This window comes from Pangasianodon hypophthalmus, chromosome 5 (assembly GCF_027358585.1).
Source record: "Pangasianodon hypophthalmus isolate fPanHyp1 chromosome 5, fPanHyp1.pri, whole genome shotgun sequence".
In the NCBI taxonomy this organism is placed as follows: domain Eukaryota; kingdom Metazoa; phylum Chordata; class Actinopteri; order Siluriformes; family Pangasiidae; genus Pangasianodon; species Pangasianodon hypophthalmus.
Window position 1 is genome coordinate 32537624 of NC_069714.1, and position 22191 is coordinate 32559814.

At 40.2% G+C, this 22191-nt stretch overlaps 1 protein-coding gene across 2 annotated transcripts; it reads right to left on the reverse strand.

Annotated features, from left to right (window-relative positions):
- Window positions 1–326: 326 nt before the first annotated feature.
- On the reverse strand, window positions 327–16917 carry tspearb (thrombospondin-type laminin G domain and EAR repeats b). 2 transcript variants are annotated; one of them, XM_026911942.3, is made up of 12 exons: window positions 16052–16917; window positions 11179–11399; window positions 8395–8621; window positions 8199–8289; window positions 7883–8039; window positions 6916–7047; window positions 6564–6796; window positions 5489–5681; window positions 5095–5327; window positions 3186–3364; window positions 2997–3098; window positions 327–1672 (listed from the first exon to the last, which is right to left on the reverse strand). In XM_026911942.3, the coding sequence occupies exons 1-12, from the start codon at window positions 16137–16139 to the stop codon at window positions 1510–1512; spliced, it is 2019 nt and encodes a 672-aa protein (XP_026767743.2). In that variant the 5' UTR covers window positions 16140–16917; the 3' UTR covers window positions 327–1509. The 2 variants fall into 2 exon arrangements, with proteins under 2 accessions (XP_026767743.2, XP_026767742.2); XM_026911941.3 differs by having other exon boundaries at window positions 16028–16917.
- Between the last annotated feature and the right edge of the window lie 5274 nt (window positions 16918–22191).

Here is a 22191-nt window from a genome sequence, read left to right on the forward strand (position 1 = left end):
TTATTCCCGTGTAATTTATTTAAGTGTAATTCTGAAACTACAGCTAAATGTAAATGTAAGGAGTGTGTGTTCAGTGCCCGTGGTAGCCACCAGGGGGAGACACAGTTCACCAAACGCCCATCACAACCCTCGTTATTGTTGTTGTTTTTATCCTGAATTAATGTTTAGTAACGTGTTTATTTCTCACAGCACTGACTATAACACCTGCACATGATCAGCGTTACTGAGAGAACTCTTACACTGTTATTACACACATTAAAAAAAACACAGTTAATAAACATTACGCATTGTTCAGCTGCAGATTTCATTCTGCCAAACCTGAGACCATCAGCGTCACAGTAACAATAATATTAATATCATTTTATTTATATAGTATAAATGTCAGAAACACAGTTAACATTTACAATAGTATTCTACATAATTGAAACAATCCTAGAAAATATCATTAAAATAGCATAAAAATGTAGTATTGAATGAACAAAAGTTATTGTTTTCATAGATAAGGCCTACATAACGCTGCTCTGATAGCTGCCAGGTTCATCTGCATTAACTGAGATTCAGACAACTACTATTACTATTACTACTACAATAATAATAACAACAACAACAATAATAATAATAATAATAATAATAATAATAATAATAAGCTCCACTGTGTGCAAATGAATGACAGATAAATTATTTGTAAACAGTCGTGAAATTGTTAATGAGATAAACAAGTGATTTTAAGAGATCTGTGAGTAAATTAAACATAAATACATGTTTTATAAGGAGAGTTCTTTATGTAGTAGATTCAGTCTTAGCGCTGTACATGGAGTGTCCAATAGAGGGCGCTGCAGCTACCACAGCAAAAATCTTCGCTCTCTTCTAAAAATAAATGAAATCTTTTTTTTTAAGGTTTTAATAGATTGTTTTAAGACGGTTATAGCTTGTTTTAATATTTGTTTTATGAACTTTATTTCTGAACATTAAACAGTGATGACAGTTTAACATCAGCTGCATCAATAAATAAAGAACTTTATTTTACTAAACTATATTTTACCCAATTTTAGCTTACCAAACTTTACCTAACTTTATTTTAGTGAACCCTTTTATACTGATCTTTATTTTATTCGATTTTATTTGACCAAACTCTACTTTACATATTTTTATGGAACTTTTCGCAGAACTTAATTTTCTGGAACTTTATTATGCTGAAGTTTATTATGTTGAGCTTTATCTTACTAAACTGATCTACATTTAAAAAAAAAAAAAAAAAAAAAAAAAAGCTATTCTCTGTATTTTTCTGGCTGCCAGCAGCCAATCAGAGAAATCCTGGGAGCAGAAAGTAATTGTGATTGGTTAAACACAGCCACCAATAAGAACTCAGAGGAGGCGGGGTTTACTGCACCCAAAGTTACTAGAAGTCCCATAAGTCATGCTCGAGCTCGAGAGCATATGATCATATGATGCAGGTGATGATGCAGGTGATGATGTAGGTCAGCTTGGTCATGTTGTCGATTTTAAGACTCAACGCTGGAAGTAGGTTTTCAGCTTGAGCACTTTGGAGTACGCAGCTCTGGCGCTGGAGGAAATGAGGTACGATCCATCAGAGGAAGTGAAGAATTCCCAATCTCTGCATCCGTGTGTGTTCAGTCTGTGCACAGGCACGAATCCTTCATAACCTTGCCACCTGAGGACACACACACACACACACACACACACACACACACAGTGAGCCTGAGCTGGTGTAGGTCCTACCTCAGTCTCAGGAGGTTCTCAGTTAATGCCTCTATTGATCTGTTACTGTTGACTGTGATGTTCCTCAAGGATCTACACTGCACCTTGTACTTTTCTCCCACTGGGTCAGAGCCCATATCGTCTCTTCATTGCTACACCGATGACACTTTCGTCCACGTCCCTTTCAAACCCAAAGATCTCTGCTCACTACAGCGTCTGAATCTCTCATAATCTATTTAACATTTTAGGAGTACAGGAGATGCTTGGTGTTTTATTTGATTGCTATATGATATGTACAGCACTTTGGCCAACGTTTTTGTTTTGATAATAAAATTTAATTACTTTTTAATTTACTAAATGTCAGTATAATAATAACAATCCTTTTTCATGGTTTACAGTATTTTAGATATTCCATTGTAAAATAAGTCATCTTCATTGTAGTACACCGTATGTGAGACATTTGTTAAATCCCAGTCTCTAGCTAGCTTCTCTAAGATATGAACACGCCCCAGATTTTTATATTTAGTGACTTGATTAGTAGTAATCTGTGCAGAGGATGTAAATAAATTAGACTTTAGCTAAGTATAGATAGCCACTATCACTCTAGCACAGATTCTCAGAGTTATCAGTGTCGGGTCACTGGGTAACGTCCCTAATATTTTAATTTGTGTGCAACCAGGAGCGCCATAAAGGGGCCTGTTACAGGGAATCTTCTGGAATGGAAACTGAGGATGGTTCTATCCCAATCATCAATCAAAATCGAAATAAAAAAAACTCCCACAAACCTACATCTTTTCAATTCCTGTTCAAAGATTTGCTAACCAATAGCGAAGGCCAATCTTTGTATACTAGCAAATTATTTCATTGTGCTGTTTCACAACGATATCCTCATTGTTATGATGTTTTCTTCATTGTTATGGTGATTACAATGATTGTTGTTGATGTTAAACTAACGAACAACTAGATGAACTGGTTTGCTGTCCCAGTTTTGCAGATTGTATATCAGTTAAGTGCTAAACATGAGAACGGATGGAACAGCAATCAGAGAGTTCCACGTCGTCACAGTGGGTATAGAGTTAACAAGAACTACAAATGGTATATCTTTATGTTTTAAAAAAATGTAAACTTTTAATGCATACAAATATATCCTATAATCTAAAACACTGATCCACTAATGTTCAAGCTCATGTGAGTCCAAACTCAATGAACAACAGAGAAGCTTCAAAGCTCTTGCAGTGGACTAGTAATGTTATACCACTATGGTGCGATCCACTCACCTATATATAACACTGTTTACTGAGTATGAAGCTCCATCATATGAGTTTGCCACCACCAGGAACTTATCATCACCCACAGTGAAGAACTCCCAATCTAAAGCACTGCAAACACAATGAACACAATGCTCAGTGTTAACGCACATCACAGGCCATTGATAAAGAACCCGATGAGCTTCAGCATTTACTCACCTGCTTGTTGCTATATCCTGGAACTTAATAAAACTCTGTGAGGTTGTATTAAGTTCATAGATGGTGGAGTTGATGTTGTAGAGAACTGTGCTGGAGTCACTGAGTTTCTGAGAGTTCGCTACAGCCAGAAAGAACCTGTTATCGATCTGAAACATCTCCCAATCAATTGCTCCAAATGTCTGAAATGAGAAATGTTCAGTCACATTCAGAGTCATCTGTCCATCAGTGTCTGCTTCCTCAGGTATGTAATTAGCTGTGAGGGGTTAGAAATAGATAAATACAAGTTGGATGCAGGAACATTAAGGGACTGCAACATTTACTGAGTTTGGCCAGCTACTTTCACAACTTCAGAACCTCACTGAGCTCCTTAACAGAGGTCCTCAGAAGTTCCTGAGACCCCCAGACCAGACAACTCAAATTGTCAAGCAAGCAGATGACTTCTTCTCACTTTTCTATAAAAGTGTCCCCAGCCAAGGTTAAATTCTTGTGCTGATGACCACTGAGGTTTGTAGTTTATCTGCACAATTAAACATCTGAACCAGAGACAGTCAGGTAGACTATTCAATTCAATTTATCTATATAGCGTTTTTAACAGTGGACATTGTCACAAAGCAGCTTTACAGAAATCGGATGTAAAATTAAAATTTATCCCTAATGAGCAAGCCAGAGGTGACGGTGGTGAGGAAAAACTCCCTGAGATGATATTCTCCAGCCCTTACTTTGTTGGAGAAGTCTTAGTCTATTTGGAGAATCTACCAGATAACTTCTAGTTTGTTTTTATCCTACTTTTACATTTAATTTCCATGAACAATCAACTCCATGTGCTGGTACCAACTATATACTTGGGATCATGCTGTAAAATTGCTGATGTCTGATGTTCTTCTAAGAACACAAAATTGCACATAATTTTTAGCACTTGAAATGCAATCGAGTGACAGGGTGTCGTACTGTCAAATCCCAGTCTCTGCAGTCGCATGAGTTAAACTTCAGCATTTCAATTCATCATTACCTCACCATCATCCTGACCTGTACCCTATACTCACCTCACACAGGTGAACTTGTGGAGTCCTATCAGTTTTCCAAGCTGTTAATTATAAGTGCTATTGTTTCACATTACTTCTTGTCTATTGACGTCAGTTATATTCAGTGGGTTTTGGAGCTGTGTAGAACTTTCTCTCTGGATTATGAATATTCTTTTATTATCTATCTACCAACTATATTTCTGCCTACCTTTATATCTTTTTGTTCTATTTTTTGGACCCCTACATTATGCTGTCTTGATGTAACAGACAGAAACCTTGGAAAGTCCCTAAAATTCTCTCTCTCTCTCACACACACACACACACACACACACACACACACTGTAACCTATACTGTATCTCATTACTAATTACACCTTTCACTAATTAAAGGGTACAGTTACAGTCCACAGCTCATCAGTCAGGACTCATCTGTCAATTTAAGACTTTCATCCATCCATTTTCTGTACCGCTTATCCTACACAGGGTCGCGGGAAGCTTGGAGCCTATCCCAGGAGACTCAGGGCACAAAGCAGGGGACACCCTGGATGGGGAGCCAGTCCAACGCAGGGAACAATCACAAACACACACACACACATTCACACACTACAGACAATTTAGAGATGCCAATCAGCCTACAATGCATGTCTTTGGACTGGGGGAGGAAACCAAAGTACCCGGTGGGTTTGCTCTGGCTAAGGGCGTCTGCCAAATGCCGTATGTAAATGTAAATGCCATACCCGGTGGAAACCTCCAAAGCATGGGGAGAACATGAAGGCAGGCATTGAACCCGCAAGCCTGGAGATAAGCATGCTAAGCCCCTAATTTAAGACTTATATTTGAAAAATATAAAATGTGTTTCTATATGTATTCCATGTATCCTGGTGTACCGTGATGTACTGGAATGGCTGGAACCTCCCCCCCAGCCAGATGTAAATGGTGGAGCTGATGTCGGTGGATTTGCCGTTAAAGCTGTTGGCTACCACCAGGAAGTGGTACGGTCCGATGGTGAAGAACTCCCAGTCATAGGCTCCAGATGTTGAGATGGTCTGATTCACCTCAAACTTCCTGGTGTCTCGGTTCCACCTGTAGATCACGCTGTCGATGTTGTGGTTCATCTCACCTGTGCACAAGTGTGATGGAGTGTGAGGAAGAGAGCAAGATCAGGATCTCTGTACCTGTCAGTCTCAGTGAAGGAGGCATGGCCTGTGTAAACTTAAGTCTCAATGTGTGTTTGGTATATATTTAGTGTGTGTTTAGGGTGTCCAAAGAATATAAATCCACCTTCTCTGTGATTAGCCACAGCGAGGAAGTTGTCATCTTGGATACGGAAGGCCTCCCAGTCGCGAGCACTGTGTGTTTGAATCTTCTGATACTCAACAAAGTGCTGCTTCTTTACTCTCCATTTATAAATCACCGAAAGCTCACCACGTTTGTTATCATCACTTCTTCTGGAGTTTGCCACGACCAAGAACCTCTAAAACACACACACACACACACACACACAATTTGTAGCTGTAGTATAAATCAGTTTAATGTTTTATGGAGGAACATCTGTCATCCAGCTGTCTGTAATTTATAACCGTCTTGGTAAGAAGGGAAACAGGTGCTGTCTACCACATAACATCAGGCAAATATCATTTTCACATGTGCAATTTATAATAAAAAACAATTCCACAAAAGCCATCACATCGAGTAGCTGCAAACTGAGAACAACTTTTAGCAGCTAGAAATGGGAATAATTGTTTTCCTGCAGGAGCAGGTATGAGATATTAGATATACACTATAAGGCCAAAGGTATGTGGACACCTGACCACCACACCCAGAAGTGGTTCTTCCCCAAACTGTTGCCACAAAGTTGAAAGGACACAGTTGTATATAATGTCTTTGTATGCTGTAGCATTACAATTTAGCTTCACTGGCACAAACCTGTTCCAGCATGACAATGCCCCTGTGCACAACGCAAGCGCCATGGTTTGCCAAGATTGGTGTAGAGGAACTTGGGTGACCTGCACAGAGCCCTGAGCTCAATCTCACTGAATACTTTTGGGATGAACTGGAACACCAACTGGAAACCCTTCTTGCCTGACATCAGTGCCTGCCCTCACAAATGCTCTGGCTGAATGGGCAGAAATAACCAGAGCCACGCTTCAAAATCTAGTGGAAAGCCTTAACAAAAGAGTGGAGGCCTGTCACAACTTCCCAGTAACCCTATGGATCTGTCGCAACCTTTCTACCTCCGTATGGCTCTGTCCCCACCTCCCAGTAGCTCTGTCCCAACATCCCTTCCTCCCTACGGATCTGTCAAAACCTCCCTATAAATGAATATATACGGGAAACAGAAGGTGGGGACTCAAACCTTTTTTCCCACAGTGAAGAATTTCCATGCTTGAGCATCATATGTGTTGATGTTCTGAAATCGCTCAAATCTGCCATTGGTCCACCTGTAAATTGCTGAACCGTAGCTGGAGTCACGATTCGCCGTAGCGATGAACAAACCAAGAGACGGGAGATGAAAAACCTCAATATCAAACGTCTCTGAGTTTGTGAAGAGATCCTGATGATCTTCAACATAATCCAACTTTTCCTTCTCTGTGTAGAACAATGAGAGTGAGGGTTTAACAGCAGAGTTTTATCATTCTGTGTGTGTCTGTGTGTGAGTTTGTGTGTGTGTCTGTGTGTGAGTTTGTGTGTGTGTATGTGTGTTGTACCATGCAGCATGGTGAGCCATGTAGTGCCATTACACAGGAACAGCGATCTCTTCTCAATGCTGAACCACAACTGGCCCACTACAGAACTGACACACACCGGAGGAACACGCTGAGTAACACGCAACTCCGCCTCTACAGAGAGAGAGAGACAGGAGAGAGGGAGACAACAGAGAGGGAGACAGGAGAGAGAGAGATAAGACCAAGAACACACAGAGAGATAGACAGAGTAAGAGAGACAAAAGAGAATATAGTAATATAAAGAATCATCTCTCTCTCTCTCTCTCTCTCTCTCACACACACACACACACACATTCCTTTGCTAGTTTTGTCATCAAGGGATTTGGTGGGAACACATAACACATATATAAAACATACTAAATTAAAACGTGTGATTGTAATTTTAATTTGAGATTATCACTACATTATTATACTACATTATCACTGTAATGTATAATTTTTTTTGTAATTTAATTTTAAGTCTTTATATTTATTTATTTGTTTATGACCTTCATTCTGTGTGCGAGAGTAAATAGTTGTATTTAAGTAATTAGTAATGAAGTTGTTTAATTAATGTCCTATTGTATAATATTTAATGTATATTTAATTTATAAAATAATTAAATGTAATTATTTAATTATTGACCCAGAATGTTTACATTTTCAGTAAAATTTATATTTGACAATGTAAACAATATTTTAAAATAAATAATTAAATAAATACCAAATTATCTGACTTTACTAAACTAGTTAATTAGCGTATTGTGTTTTTACAATAAATTAACTGTAATTTATTGGAAATTTACAATAATTATTAATAATTTTTAGTAATAATTACATTTATAATCATTTACAATTATTATTATTATTATTATTATTATTATATAAATTAGTATAGTTTGATCACTAAATCTATTTCACAAATTATTTGTATTGAAGAAAGCCCGGGAGGAGCATGTGCTCATTCTCACCATAGGGGTAAAATGGAAGCTGATTGGTTGGAGGTTTGACTGGCAGGTGTAAGAGAATCTGAGGAACTGACAGAACAGACAGTGTGGGATCAGATGAGGGACACAGACGAGAGGACGCATCTGATCCGGGCATGAGGACGAGCTGCCTAATCAAACCCTGAGTGAGAGTAAGACAGCAAAAGTGAGACAGAGAGGCACAGAGAACAAAACAAGTCAGAAAACAAAACATACAAAATATACTGGTGTGAGACAGGTGAGTGGTGGTGAGAGACAAGTGAGTGTGAGACAGGTGAGTGAGACAGGTGGAGTTCCTTACAGAGAACAGGCCACTCCATCTCCTCCTGCTGCCGATGAAGAATGTGGAACCACCTGTGTACAACTGCTCAGGAAATGGCTTCTCTAGCTGCCTATGGTTCAGCATAAAACTCAGAGAGTTAAAGACAGAGAGACAGAGAGGCAGACAGAGAAGATCAATCAGGAAGAACATTGATAACTAGTAACCCTTCACCTACAGCTCGATTGGGACACCACAGTCCAGAGTGAGTATGGCGTAGTGGCCACTGAGTGCAAGCACCATTGTATGCCAGTGTCCGTCCACCATGTTCACCTGCCTGAAGGTCACACGTTCCGTCCTGTCATCTATCCGCCGCAGGAAGTGCACTTTATCATGAGCGAGACGAAGACCAACAAGGAGCTCATCTGAATCTCCATCCAAAAGAGTGAATATGTACTCATCTTTCTGCATGAAATAATCAACACTCACATTAGCCCATTAGCGCACATTAGCAGCTTGTTCCATTTCTACCATGGCTGCATCCCAAATTTTGGGACCTCACCAATGAGAATATGGGTGAATGGAATGTAGCCATTGTGAGATGGGGAGGTTAGGATGTAGTCACAAGCAAGCAGGATAATGAGACTCTCTTTCAAGCTACACATGTTACTCCTGAGATACCAATGATCCTGACTCCTCCTGCCCTCTGGAACTGCCTGATCCATACTGATGCCCCATTTCTGCTTGGAGCCTAGCTCACTTGAAAATCACACACTGCTGCTGAAGATGTCACCTCATGGATAGCCTACAGATCACCATGGGTTTAGTGTGGAGGGTACCACACAGACACCCTTAAGATGGCTGTGGATGTTCTTTCAGCAATTGCTAAGAACAGTTTACACTCAAGTCACCATAATTGAACAGTTGCTAATTTCAGTTTGATACAAGAAACTTAAAGTTAAAACTCTAATGATGCTCATGCTCAAGTTTCTTCTGACACACTTTGACACACTGCTTGACTTTATGGTATACAGTTATGGAAGTGGAATGACTTATAATCACACCATCCAGTGTCAAAAATGATTGGTTCCGCTTTGAGAGGAACCAGACTCAAAAGGGAACCAATCCTGGTTGACACTGGGTGGTCAAAGGAAGTCCAAAGGAAGGCCAAAGGAAGTTTTTCCTTTCCACTGTTGAAATTAAAATTTTATATCCAGTTTTCTGAAGAGCCGCTTTTTGACAATGTCCATCATTAAAAGCTTTATACAAAAAAAACTGAATTGAATTGAGATATAGCCACAGGGCGGTAATGAAGTTGAGACACAGCAATAGGAAGGGTAAGATATACACACTGGGAGATATTAAGCCTGGGACAGAGGAATGATAGAATGAGGGTGGGACAAAAGCAGTGGTAATTAGGGAGATTAAGTTAGATCCACAGGGAGGTAAGGAGGTTGGGATATATACAGTACATAAAAGGTAGTGAGTTTGAGACAGTTCCTCAGGGAGGTAGAGACAGAAATAGAGAGTGGTAGGGAGGTTGGGACAGAGCCATAAGGATGTGGGGATGTTGGGACACAGCCAGAGGGAAGTAGAGAGGTTAGGCTAGGGATAGTGCCATAGAGAGGTAGGGAGGTTTTGTTTGAGCCAGAGGGTGGGAGAGAGGCTAGGCCAAAGCCATAATGTGTTAGGGAGTTTGGAACAGAGCCAGAGTATGGTAGGGAGGTTAGGACAGAGACAGAGGATGGAGGATTTGCAGGTGCACCAAACCCTTATCTTATAGATTAACAGTTTTTTACGGGACCGTCCACAGCATGTATTGGTAAATGGCAAAAAGTCGGAGAATGCGGTTTTAAACACTGGCCTTCCACGGGGGTGTGTTTTATCACCAATTCTATTTTCTATTTATACAAACGAAATGACCTGTGATAACGATAAATTGATGCTTATAAAATATGCAGATGATATGGCACTGGGATGTGTAAAGGATATTCAGTCATTAGAAACTATGTTTTTAAAAAGGCTTATCAACGTTTACGCTTATTGAGAAAACTGAGTTTTAACATTGAAAAGGACATTTTGATGGCTGTATATAAATCACTTATCGAATCTGTTCTTACTTTTAATATTGTATCTTTCTGTTAAAAGCAAAAACAAACTTTTAAGGATTATAAATGTGGTGAGTAAAATAATTGGTGAGAGACAAACACCTCTCACTGATCTCTTTACTGTGGCATTAAAAAGGAAAGCCTCTGTTACTGTGGGAGACTCGTCTCATCCCCTGTATAGTTCTTTCCAGTTACTTCCCTCTGGTAGACGGTATAAAGTGCCTTTAGTGAAAAGGGCCAAGTATAAGAAGACCTTTATCCCAACTGCGATTGGTGTTTTAAATAGGATCTTAAAATAAATTTTTTATGTGTTATTATAGTTGTGAAGTGATGTATGTAATGTAAAGTGTTGTGATGATTATTTGTATTGTTTGTGTGTTGAGCTTTTTGTCTAAAGACAATTTTCTACACTATTTGGGAAAATAAAGCTTTTGAATTGAATTGAATTGAATTGAAAGATGGTAGGGAGGTTAGGACAGAGACAGAAGATGGTAGGGAGGTTAGGACAGAGACAGAAGATGGTAGGGAGGTTAGGTAATAGCCATAATGAAGTATGGGGGTTGGGACAGAGCCAGAGGGAGCCAGGGAAGTAGGACAAAACAACAGAGATAGGGAGGATGGGACAGAGCTGTAGGGAGGTAGGGAGGTTGGGAAATTGTCACAGAGACATAGGAATATTAAAACTTAGAATCAAGAAGGTTTTGTTGTGGCTGTTAAACACTTAGCAAGCTAATACCAGTTGCTTAATAGAAGGTACCCTAGTTTACAGTTTGGATACAGAATACTATTAAGTGCAGCAGTATGCAGTTTCTGTTTGTCTGTGTTACAATAAAAGATGAAACAGTGTTTATATTGATTGATGAACTGTGGAGCGTGTTCAAAATATGAGAACTTGCTCTTTATGTGTTTCTTACATAAGGATTTAGTTTGGGGATCTTCAGTGTGACCACGATGGAGAACTCAGCAGGGAAGAAGTTGCAGTTGGTGAAGATCTGTGATGATGGGAAACTCAGAGCTTGTGGAGGTCCGGAGAGCTTCAGTCCTCTTGAACCCTGAGATTGAACCATCCGGACCTGAGTCTGGTGACTGCCTACAACAGGAAGGACATGATGCAGCAGATCCAGTGGTAACAGATCTGTGGACAAAATACACTCCAGAATGAGGATCGAACAATGATATTTAATGTGCAGTTAGTGTCATAGTTCCAGTGCAAAATTAACACAGTAATTGGAAATGATCTATGGTACTTGAAAGAGGGATGCACACCCAATTAACCACTTTATCCTGGTCAGGGTGGAGGTAGAGCCAGAGGCTATCCCAGGAATACTTCCCTTAATTGGAGATGCGAACAATATTCCCTTAATTAGGAAAGGTTTGAGAAAATGTTTTTTGTGCCATCATTTGACAAAGTTTGTATGATGCTACCTGGTGCTCAATACTTCATTACCTGTTACCAATTAACCATGTCAATCTGAACCACTCTTTAAAACAGCATATGCATTTTCAGAAGCCTATGTATATGAGATGATGTGCTGGAGATCAAAAGAAGGGTTGCAGTTTTCAAATTTCACTCTGAAACCATCAGAAAGGACACTGTGATCAATATTTGAGGCTTAGAGCTGTAGTGTGAAACTGAAAAAGCAACAGTTGGACATTAAATATGTCTTGGATGATCGACTAGATGTAAGTGAGGCAAAAATTTAAATTTTGTTCAAAAGCCAAACAGGTCAGGGCTACCACTGGTTAACATAACGAGAACCTGCACTAAGTGCCTTATTTCTCTGCTCACTGAAAAAAAAACTTTACTGTGGGTTAGGGTTAGGGTTAGGGTTAAAACATTACTGTGGATGTTTTTCCTTCGATAGCCTTAGGATTACAATTGCTAAGAACAGTTTGCACTCAAGTCTCCATCATTGAACAATTTATAACGTCAGTCCGATATAATAGACTTTACGTTAAAACTATAATGAATTCAGAAAGGACTCTGATGTTCATATTCAATTTCCTGTTAACACAGTTAGTACTTTTTGACTATATAGTATAGTACAGATATAGAAGATAAATTGTATTATATAGACATATTAAATTTATAGAAGATAAATCTGCAGTGCAGGAAGTCTCTGGTGTGCCAAATGTGTAAGGCAGTTTCACATGCATGTTTGTGTTTCACGCTGCACTCATGTGTCCTGTGAAGTGACGACAGGTTCAGTCAGATGTCTATGAAAAAACAGTGTTTTCTTAAAATAAATACTTCAGTTTTAAAGGGCAGGACTTCTACTTGTGTTTGGATTCACATGGTAAAATCAAAGAGGGAAACAAGAGCAATGGAGAAGACTTGTGGAATAGAATGGACTAGATCACATTTCAAAGACTGAAAAAGCTTTTCAGAGAGCAAATAGCACCTTTCATAATGCTGCTGATTCACATGGGGCACACAGAGGCACTCTGGGGCCTCCTATTATTATAAAACAAATGCATTATTGGAGATATAATGCAGGTCACATGAGCATAAAGAGACCTGGAGGGAGGTCTAAGCTATAGGTACACACAACTAAAGGGAACAGTATAGACTATTATTATTATTATTCACACCACCGGATCATCTGTGGTCACACTCACCTCCCATCCAGCTCCCACCTGGAAGTTCACCTCCCATTATGAACATTGTCGCAAAGTGAAAACAGATACGCCCTGCAGTGTACGCCCATCTTAACTAGCTAAAAATACTACGCTATGAGAAACTCAAACATGAAATCTGAACCTGACCCAAGTACAACAAATATTTGTGAAATAATGTCCAAATCTGACTGAACCTAATGTGTATATAGCCCCATGAAAAAATAAGCAAGAGAAATCTACAGACAAAAGAACCCAAAAGAAGCCCTCTGAGTCACACAGAGACCCAGGAAAAATCTCTAGAGTGACCTAAAGAGACCCAGAAGAGCCCACTGACACCCAAAAGAATCTACAATGATCAGCCCTACAATTAAACCCACTGACTGGTGAAGTGAATAACATTGATTATCTCATTACAGTGGCACCTGTAAAGGGGAGAGATTTATTAGGCAGCAAGTGAACAGTCAGTTCTCGAAGCTGATGTGTTGGAAGCAGGAAAAAGGGCAAGCGTAAGGATCTGAGTGACTTTGACAAGGGCCAAATTGTGAAGTCTAGACAACTGGGTCAAAGCATCTGCAAAACAGCAGGCATTGTGAGGTGTTCCCGGTATGCGGGGGTTAGTACCTACCAAAAGTGGTCCTGAGCTGCAGGAACCACACAGTGGTTTCGCAAAAACACTACAGCACTAAAGAGAACAGAAACACTACAGGGACCAGTAAACACCCACAGAGACCAGACAGAGACCTCCAACAATGCCATAGACCCAAAGAAATCCATAAAGCTCTGTAGAGAACCATATTATCTCCACAGAGAACCACAAATAACTACAGACACCAATACATAGCAAGTTGCATTTACATTTACGGCATTTGGCAGACACCCTTATCCAGAGCGACTTACATTTATCTCATTTATACAACTGAGCAGTTGAGGGTTAAGGGCCTTGCTCAGGGGGCCCAGCGGTGGCAGCTTGGTGGTGCTGGGGATTGAACTTATGACCTTCCGATCAGTAGTCCAACATCTTAACCACTGGGCTACCACTGCCCTTTTGTTGCATATGCACAATTACTAAAACCATTAAGGATTTAACCATGTCACCACATATCGCTATCACCACTAAACTGCTACTGCTGGGCCCTTGAGCAAGGCCCTTAACCCTCAACCACTCAGTTGTATAAAATGAGATAAATGTAAGTTGATCTGGATAAGGGCATCTGCCAAATGCCATAAATATAAATGAGTTTCCACCCTGTGGATCACTGTTCCTGAATCAGCTATTTCAGCTGAGCTGACAGTTTCTCCACCTAAGTGCATTTTAAGAACTTGTACATACTTAAGTAGTATTATAAGATTCCCATATTATTTTGTAATAAAACATACAAATTGTTATAAAAGATAAATTTATTTTTTATTTATTCCTTTGTTTATTTATTAAACAGTGTCAGCTGAAGTGTGGTTTGATGTATTCTTTAATACACAAATAAAACAGCCTAAAATTAGTGATGACCTACAACAGTTTCTACATTAACTATGGAAAAGACAATTAGTCAGCTATGTTTTTGAGTTATTGTTTGACTAGTAAAAATTAGTGCTCATACAATCCCTACAAAACATGTATACTGATGAAGATAAATGCCTTCCAATGTCGTCTTCTTGCACATAACTGCTCTCATTTTGCAAAACTCAAGGCCTAAATGTTTGATCAGAGCACCTGGAGTCCTGGAGACCACATCTAATCATGTATCTCATCTACAGAGACAACCACAGGAGTGTGTGTTTCCGTCTGGCCCCTTGACATGGTTTTGAAGTGAGTCCTCACTAAACCCAGCTGAGGAGCTGCTGTAGATTCTGCTCTGAAAGCGAGTCAGTATAAAGATCATACAGGAGAACAGAAGCACCCCTGTCCTCCTCCCCTTCCTTTCGGTCCTTTGAATGATATCATAATTAGTCAGCTTAAATGGTTTAGAGAACCTGAAGCTCATAATATCCCGGCAATCTGCAAGAAAATCCGCAGTAATTACAGAGCTTGAGCGACACAGCGCAAAGAGAAACCACCTCTGACAGCTGACATGAAAAGGACAAGTTACAGCTCGCTCTTACTGAAGCTGCCATGAAACACTGCTCTTTAGAGGAACACCATCACCTGCACTCCAACCTGCTCCAGGTAATAAAGCAGAATTACTGCATTAGAAAGAGAGGACATGATATGGACAGGTAGGGAAGTGTATCTGTGCAAAGTGAACTGGTGTATGGCCAGGAGAATAGTTGTACCTGTTCTAACTATAGAGATTCACCTGTGCTAAGTGAATAAGTTCTATATAAAAGGTGCACCTGTGCTAGGTGAGCAGGTGTTTCTGTGTTAGGAAAGGTACCTGTTCTGGGTGAGGATTTTCACTTCACATGTACTAGGTTAATGGGTGAATATGTGCAGAGTGATGAGTACCTGTGTTAGAAAAATAGGTGTGTCCTTGCCCTAGTTGATCGGACTCACCTGTGCTGGGTGAGGATATGTATCTGCTCTAGGTGAAGGGTTTCACCTGTGCTAGGTAAGACAATGTATATGAGCTAGGTGGTTTTAGGAGTAGAGGTATATCTGTGCTAGAGCTAATGCTGGAGCTCTACTGTACCTGTTCTGGGTGAGGAAGCATACCTGACCTCGGTTAGGAAGCATACCTGAGTGAGATGTGGAGGTGTACCTATTATGGGTGAGGAAGCTTACCTGAGCTAGGTGAGGAGATGTACTAGTTCTGGGTGAGGAAGCATACCTGAGGAGGTCTACCTGTTCTGGGTAACAAGCATACCTCAGCTCTAGGGGTTTCACCTAAGCTAGTTGAGGAGGTGTACCTGTTCTAGGTGAGGAAGTGTACCTGCTCTAGTTAAGGAACTGAGCTAGGTGTAGAAGTAGAGGTGAATCTGTCCTATGTGAAGAGGTATACCAGTTTTGGGTGAGGAAGTGTACCTGAGATAGATGTGAAGGTCGTCCTTCTGTAGTTGAGTAGTGTGACTTGTTCTAGATAAGATGGTTTACCTGATGTAGGCCTAGAGGTGTACCTGTGCTAGCTGACATGTTTTACTTGAGCTAGGTGCAGAGGTGTATTTGTGCTAGCTGGCATGTTTTACCAGTGCTAGGTGAGGAGCTGTACTTACGCTGTTCTAGGTGTGGAAGTGTACCTGTGCATGGTCTCCATGGCGCTGACCAGCTGCTGATGAAACAGCAGAGAAGGATGACAAACTTCAGCAGCATCAGAGCTGCGTTCATATGCAATCAGTCAGATCAAGTCTTAAACTCCTCTTTGAGTCTCCTCATAACAGCCCACTGCACTACAGTGGACCTTTTCCGAGACAAGATCTTCCAAGCTTCAGAAACATCTGGAGGACTTTTTACGGTTGAGTCTTCAGGTTTCATTTACATCCAGAGGTCTCTTGAGATTTAATCAATATTCTGGATTAATTACCAGAGTGCTAGATACATCCAGGTGAGGCTTTATATCTTAAATGATCTAGACGATATTATTTCTGAAACATCTACACCTTCACATCTGCGTATCATCCAGAAACATATTATGTTCAGTTTTCCTAAATATTTATGTCTTAATCCAAGAGAACCTTCACACTAATTAATTATCCAAAAGAATCTATAGATTTCAGAATCATCCAGGATCTTGGGAAATTTTAAGAAATTTGGAACATCCAGGAGAAACTCTACATGAGACAAGGTATTAAATCTTCAGAAAAAATTCAGAGGCACCTTCAGATTTCAGGAACATCCAGAAGAACAATACAGACACAAAATGTCCATGTAGAGGAGAAAATGTACATTCCTTTGTGAAGTACTCCATGTCAGAGGTTAAGATTCTCAATGTGTAGAATAAAAAAATGTCCAGTCAGGAGAAACCTGTGATAGACCAGTGTGCTCAAGTCAGTCTGAGAGACACATAGACCGCTAAGAGTAGGAGGAGGTGTTTCCTAACCCCTCTCTCTCTCTCTCTCTGTGTGTGTGTGATAGAGAGAGAAAGAGAGAGAGAGAGAGAGACAGTGTAACTCACCTGTGAGAGGCATTAACACTGAGAATAAGACAGCTGTGGATAAGAGGGGTTAGAGCAAGATAGATAGAGAGAGAAACTCAGGGAGAGAGAGAAAGAAAGAAAAAGACAAACTTAGAGAAGGAGACAGAGAGAGACAGACAGAGACAGCTGAAGAGATTGATAATCAGAGAGTGAGAGAAGATCAGACAGAGAGAGAAGGACAGAGACAGAGAAACAGAGAGAGAGAGAGAGAGAGAGAGAGAGAGAGAAGACTTCAATCTTTGTCAGCTATAATGGTCTTGTCTTAGAAGTGGGCAGGAATTCCCCAGTGTTGTATATATATATATATATATAATGTTAAATGTGACCCTGTGTTGAGCCTCCAGCTGCTCCTCCTCATCAACAGAAATATGGAAACACCACAGAACCTCAGAACTACTTCTGAAAACTGCCTGAATTTTAATAAAGTCCTGAGAGTTCAGTGTTTCATAACAGTGGGAGGATCTCACTTTTGTCAAACAAGACAAGCAGTTTGTCAAACAAGGGGGCAGGGCAATAAACGGGAAGGTGTGATATGGAAAAGGCAGAGCTTTGACTAAGATGAGAATGTCAGTGTCAGTGTATTTATTCTGCTCTCTAGCATCCAATTAGGAAATAGGTTTCAAAAATAATAAAAATCACATCGCACATTGATAGCAAAGAAACAAAGATCAATAAACAATGTTGGGACACAATAGGAATGTAAATTAGCCTGCACTGCGAATGTGTGTAATGAGCCAGAGTTTGTTTCTAACAGCAAGGTGGCTGAGTTATTTCTCATTGCAGGCCTGTAATCATACAGCCCCAGTCATTACTGACCATCACACCCAGTCATTAACACACACACACACACAGGGCACTGATCTGACCTTCACACCAAAACACACTAACACACGCAAACACACACTTACCTGCACTCTAGTGCCTTTGAAATTAGAAGTGTGTGAACAGATTATCCACAGGTTAACAGGTAAGGTTTGGTGTTCCAGAAGGCTCTGTTCTAGGCCCACTACTCTTTTCTCTATATACACTACCTCTGGGTACAATTATTTGTAAACATGGTATTAGTTTCCACTGCAATGCTGATAACACACAGCTGTACATTTCAGCAAAGCCTGATGACAGACATAACTACAGGTAGGTAGGGAGGTTTGGAGAGCATTAAAAGAAGGTAGAGAGGTTGGGATATAGCCATAGGGAGGTAGTGAGGTTTGGACATTGCCCTAGAGAAGTAGGGTGGTTGGGACAGAGCCACAGTGAGATAGCGAGGATGGGAAAGAGATATAGGGAGGTAGAGAGATTGAGACAGAGCCAAAGCAAGGTTGGGAGATAGCCACATGGTGGTAGGGAGGTTGGGGCAGAGCTGTAGGGAGGTATGGAGGTGTGGGCAGAACTGTAGGGAGGTATGGAGGTTGGGGCAGAACTGTAGGGAGGTAGGGAGGTTGGGGCAGAACTGTAGGGAGGTAGGGAGGTTGGGGCAGAGCTGTAGGGAGGTATGGAGGTTGGGGCAGAACTGTAGGGAGGTATGGAGGTTGGGACAGAACCATAGGGAGGTAGGGAGGTTGGGGCAGAACTGTAGGGAGGTAGGGAGTTTGGGGCAGAACCATAGGGAGGTATGGAGGTTGGGGCAGAACTGTAGGGAGGTATGGAGGTTGGGACAGAACCATAGGGAGGTAGGGAGTTTGGGGCAGAGCCGTGGGGAGGTTGGGCCAGAGCCGTAGAGAAGTAGGGAAGAATGGAGGTTGGGGCAGAGCCACAGGGAGGTAGGGAAGAATGGAGTTTGGGGCAGAGCCTTGGGAAGTAGGGAGGTTGGGACACAGCTGCAGATGTATACTTTGAAGGTACCACAGCTATCTTACTATGTTGCCACAGCCAGCTTTTTAGTGCAGATGTATGTGTTTTAGGATGTATGGTGACTGTGTGTGTGATGCAGACTGTATTAATGTTGAAGGACAGTCACACACACACACACCTACAGTATCCCCAGAAGAAAGCATGAATGAGGCTTTATTACCCACAATCCCCTGGGCTCACTCATTAGCATAAGTCAAAGTGGATATCTTTTAGAGAAAACTTACAGAAAATCATATTCAATAGGATCTTCTCTATTGCCTTTGTGTGTGTATGTTTTTATCAGAGGAAGCGATACGACCTCAGCTGGACACATCAAAGCCTTCACACACTTTTAATCACCTTCATCCTTCAGCCATGAGATGTTATCTGAGAGAGAGATAGAGACATGTGTATCTGATTGCCCCTCCAGCTTTAGCTCACTCTGATAAGTTTCCCTCACACCCACACAGGAAGTGTGTTTATCAGCCATGTTTCCCGAGTAGTCAGCACAAGTTAGCCGATGGAACTAAATATGTGAGATGGAAATTAAATGGCACTTTATAGCTGTAAACTCTTCATCATCATAATACTCCATTTATTTAAATATTAATTAATGCCTTCACAGATTTATTGATTTTTCTTACTGTTCACTACTGGTGGCGATTCTGATGAGCCTCTATACAAATATAATTCCATATAAGTAAAGTTTAATAGTATATTGAAGTATGGAAAGCAACATCTTCAAAAAGAAAAAACTAAATAAACTGTGCACTAGGAGACACAGTTCAAACACAAGGTTGCTCATAAGTCTACTGGGTACCAGAGCACATTAGGTCAAAGGTTAATGATCGATTTTATGATTGGGTCAATCATATCATAAGGGCTGCTGCAAAAGCAGCCGTAGAAGCAAAATTATGGGCGTGGGAGGCATTTGGAGAGGACATGGAATAGACTTTGGGATGGCCTCAAAGATTTTCTGGCAAACCATTCAGCACCTCAGGAGGGGAAACAAGACCATGCACAAACTCCGCTGAGGAATTGTGGGGAGCGTTGACCTCTACTGGAGATACTGGTGAGCGATAAAAGGAGCAGTTTGAGGAACTCCTTAACTGAGCGGACATGCCCTCCATTCACTGCTCATCGCCCTGAGAACACCATCCTTAGAGTGGAGCATGATCGTGGTAGTGTCATGTTGAGAGTTCCCCTTGGCCTCTTGGTTGTTTCTCTGACTAATTCCCTCTTTACTCACTGGGCGGTCTCCTCTAGGTAGAGTCACAGTTGTGCTGTATTCTTTACATTTTTTAATAATGGCTTTAATGTCATTCTACAGTATGTTTACAGTTTGGGATATTTTATAGCCAAACCCTGATCATTATTATTGTCAGTGTAGGTACTGAATAATAAAGTGAGTCATACTGTTATCAGTCAGAAACTCTTATTTGGGCCCCATCTTAGGATATACACTTTCAGTCTCTGGAGCTGTGTTGAAAAATGTAAACGTACGCGTTTTGTTTTTGTTATTTTTTAACTGTAACCGAGACGAGTGTGCACTCAGTTTGGCGAGGTGGGACACTTTATACCCGACTCGGCCGTGTTTACCACTAGGTTAGTGAAAATAAGGGCTCAGGGGAATTTCAGCTCCACCCCAGTGTGAGTGTGTGTTCATGTGTGTGTAGTGTTGGGATTGATGTGGGCTCTCACACATTTACACCTGCTGCATTAAAGACCAACACTTCCGCCCTTTACATCTCCTCACAGAGACAGGGTGTGAACTCTAAAGCACCTCGACATGCTCTGATCTCCGGCCCGACAGAACCTCAGTGGTTCACCACAAACACTGGCTCTGTACACGGCATCTCAACAACACAAACTGTACCAACATTTCTCTAATTAAGAGGTGAGTTTACAAAAAGAAAGTGTGGCAAAGTAGAACCATCAGGCATGGGCTATATCTTAAAACTCTCAACGTGCCAAAATAATACGCCAGATATTCTACCTGTTATGTAACGGAGTGTTCAATGGATAGCCAGCTAAGTGTTTATATATAACTCTCTTGACCCTCTGCACACAGCACTTTGTATTGTTACTACATCTATCCTACTTGCATATTTTGTACATCCCTATTTTTTGCACATTCCTGTACAGAATTTTCTTATTATTTCTTGTTCATTTCTTATTTTTAATTGAGTTACTTAAATGCACAGTCTAAGGAGGAGTAGGCCAGATTTTCATTTCACTGCATCTTATATACTGTGTATGTGACAAATAAAATAAAATCTTGAACTTTTTATATGCATATATAAATACACGTTACATACTCTTACAAGTTTTTTGTTCTTACTATCTCAATTCAATTTTATTTGTATAGCACTTTTAACAATGGACATTGTCACAAAGCAGCTTTACAGAAATAAATACATTCAATATATAAATTTTAATTGTATGAATTTATCCCTAATGAGGAAGCCAGTGGTGACGGTGGTGAGGAAAAACTCTCTGAGATGATGTGAGGAAGAAACCTTGAGAGGAACCAGACTCAAAATGGAACCATCCTCATCTGGGTGCAACGGATAGTGCGATTATAAATCATTCCCTTCTATAACTGACAAAAAGTGCAATTGTGTAAACAGGAACTTATGAGCTTATACCTGCTTATAACTATCTCTGTATATCATATGTACATACAGTCTTGTTTATATATATATATATATATATATATATATATATATATATATATATATATATCTCAACAATTACATAATTAGGATTGACCAACATATTATATCCCAAGGTCTAATAAATAATAATAATAATAATAATAATAAATAATAAAGAATCTGTAAGTCACTCAGGATAAGGATGTTTTTTTTAAATTTTGTAAATGTAAATTACCACACACACACACACACAAACACACACAAAGCCTGTCCTTTTGGGGTTGGATGGCTTAGACTCTCTAACCCACTGATAGACAGATAGATATACAGTCTCCTCTGAAAGTATTGGAACACAAGGTCAGTTCTGTTGTTTTCGCTATAAACTGAAGAGATTTGGGTTTGAGATCAAAAGATGAATATGAGACGATAGATCTGAATTTCAGCTTTCATTTCCTCAGATTTACATGTTAAACAATATAGAACATCATACCTTTGGTGGCAGACAACCCAATTTTTAGGTGAGCAAAAGTATTGGAACATATTAAAGTTAATTAAAGTAAATAACACTTTATATTTTGTTGCATATCCCTTCCTTGCAATAACTGCATCAAGCCGGTGAGCCACTGACATCACCAAACTATTGCATTCTTCTTCTGTTTGAACCCAGACATTTCTCAAGTGACCAAAAATACTGGAACACTTGACAGGTGTGTCTTGTTGCCCAGGTGTGTCCTGTTAGATTGATTGTTTAAACAAT

What these genes read in the sequence shown, in the direction of transcription:
- tspearb (XM_026911941.3), bottom strand. Translation starts at nt 16,139, where the DNA reads ATGAACGCAGCTCTGATGCTGCTGAAGTTTGTCATCCTTCTCTGCTGT. An exon ending in AGCCATTCCAGTACATCACG is followed by an intron (nt 3,365 to 5,094) that starts GTACACCAGGAT and finishes TTCTCATTTCAG; the next exon opens with ACATTTGGAGCAATTGATTG. An exon ending in GTAAACAGTGTTATATATAG is followed by an intron (nt 1,673 to 2,996) that starts GTGAGTGGATCG and finishes GTGTGTCCTCAG; the next exon opens with GTGGCAAGGTTATGAAGGAT.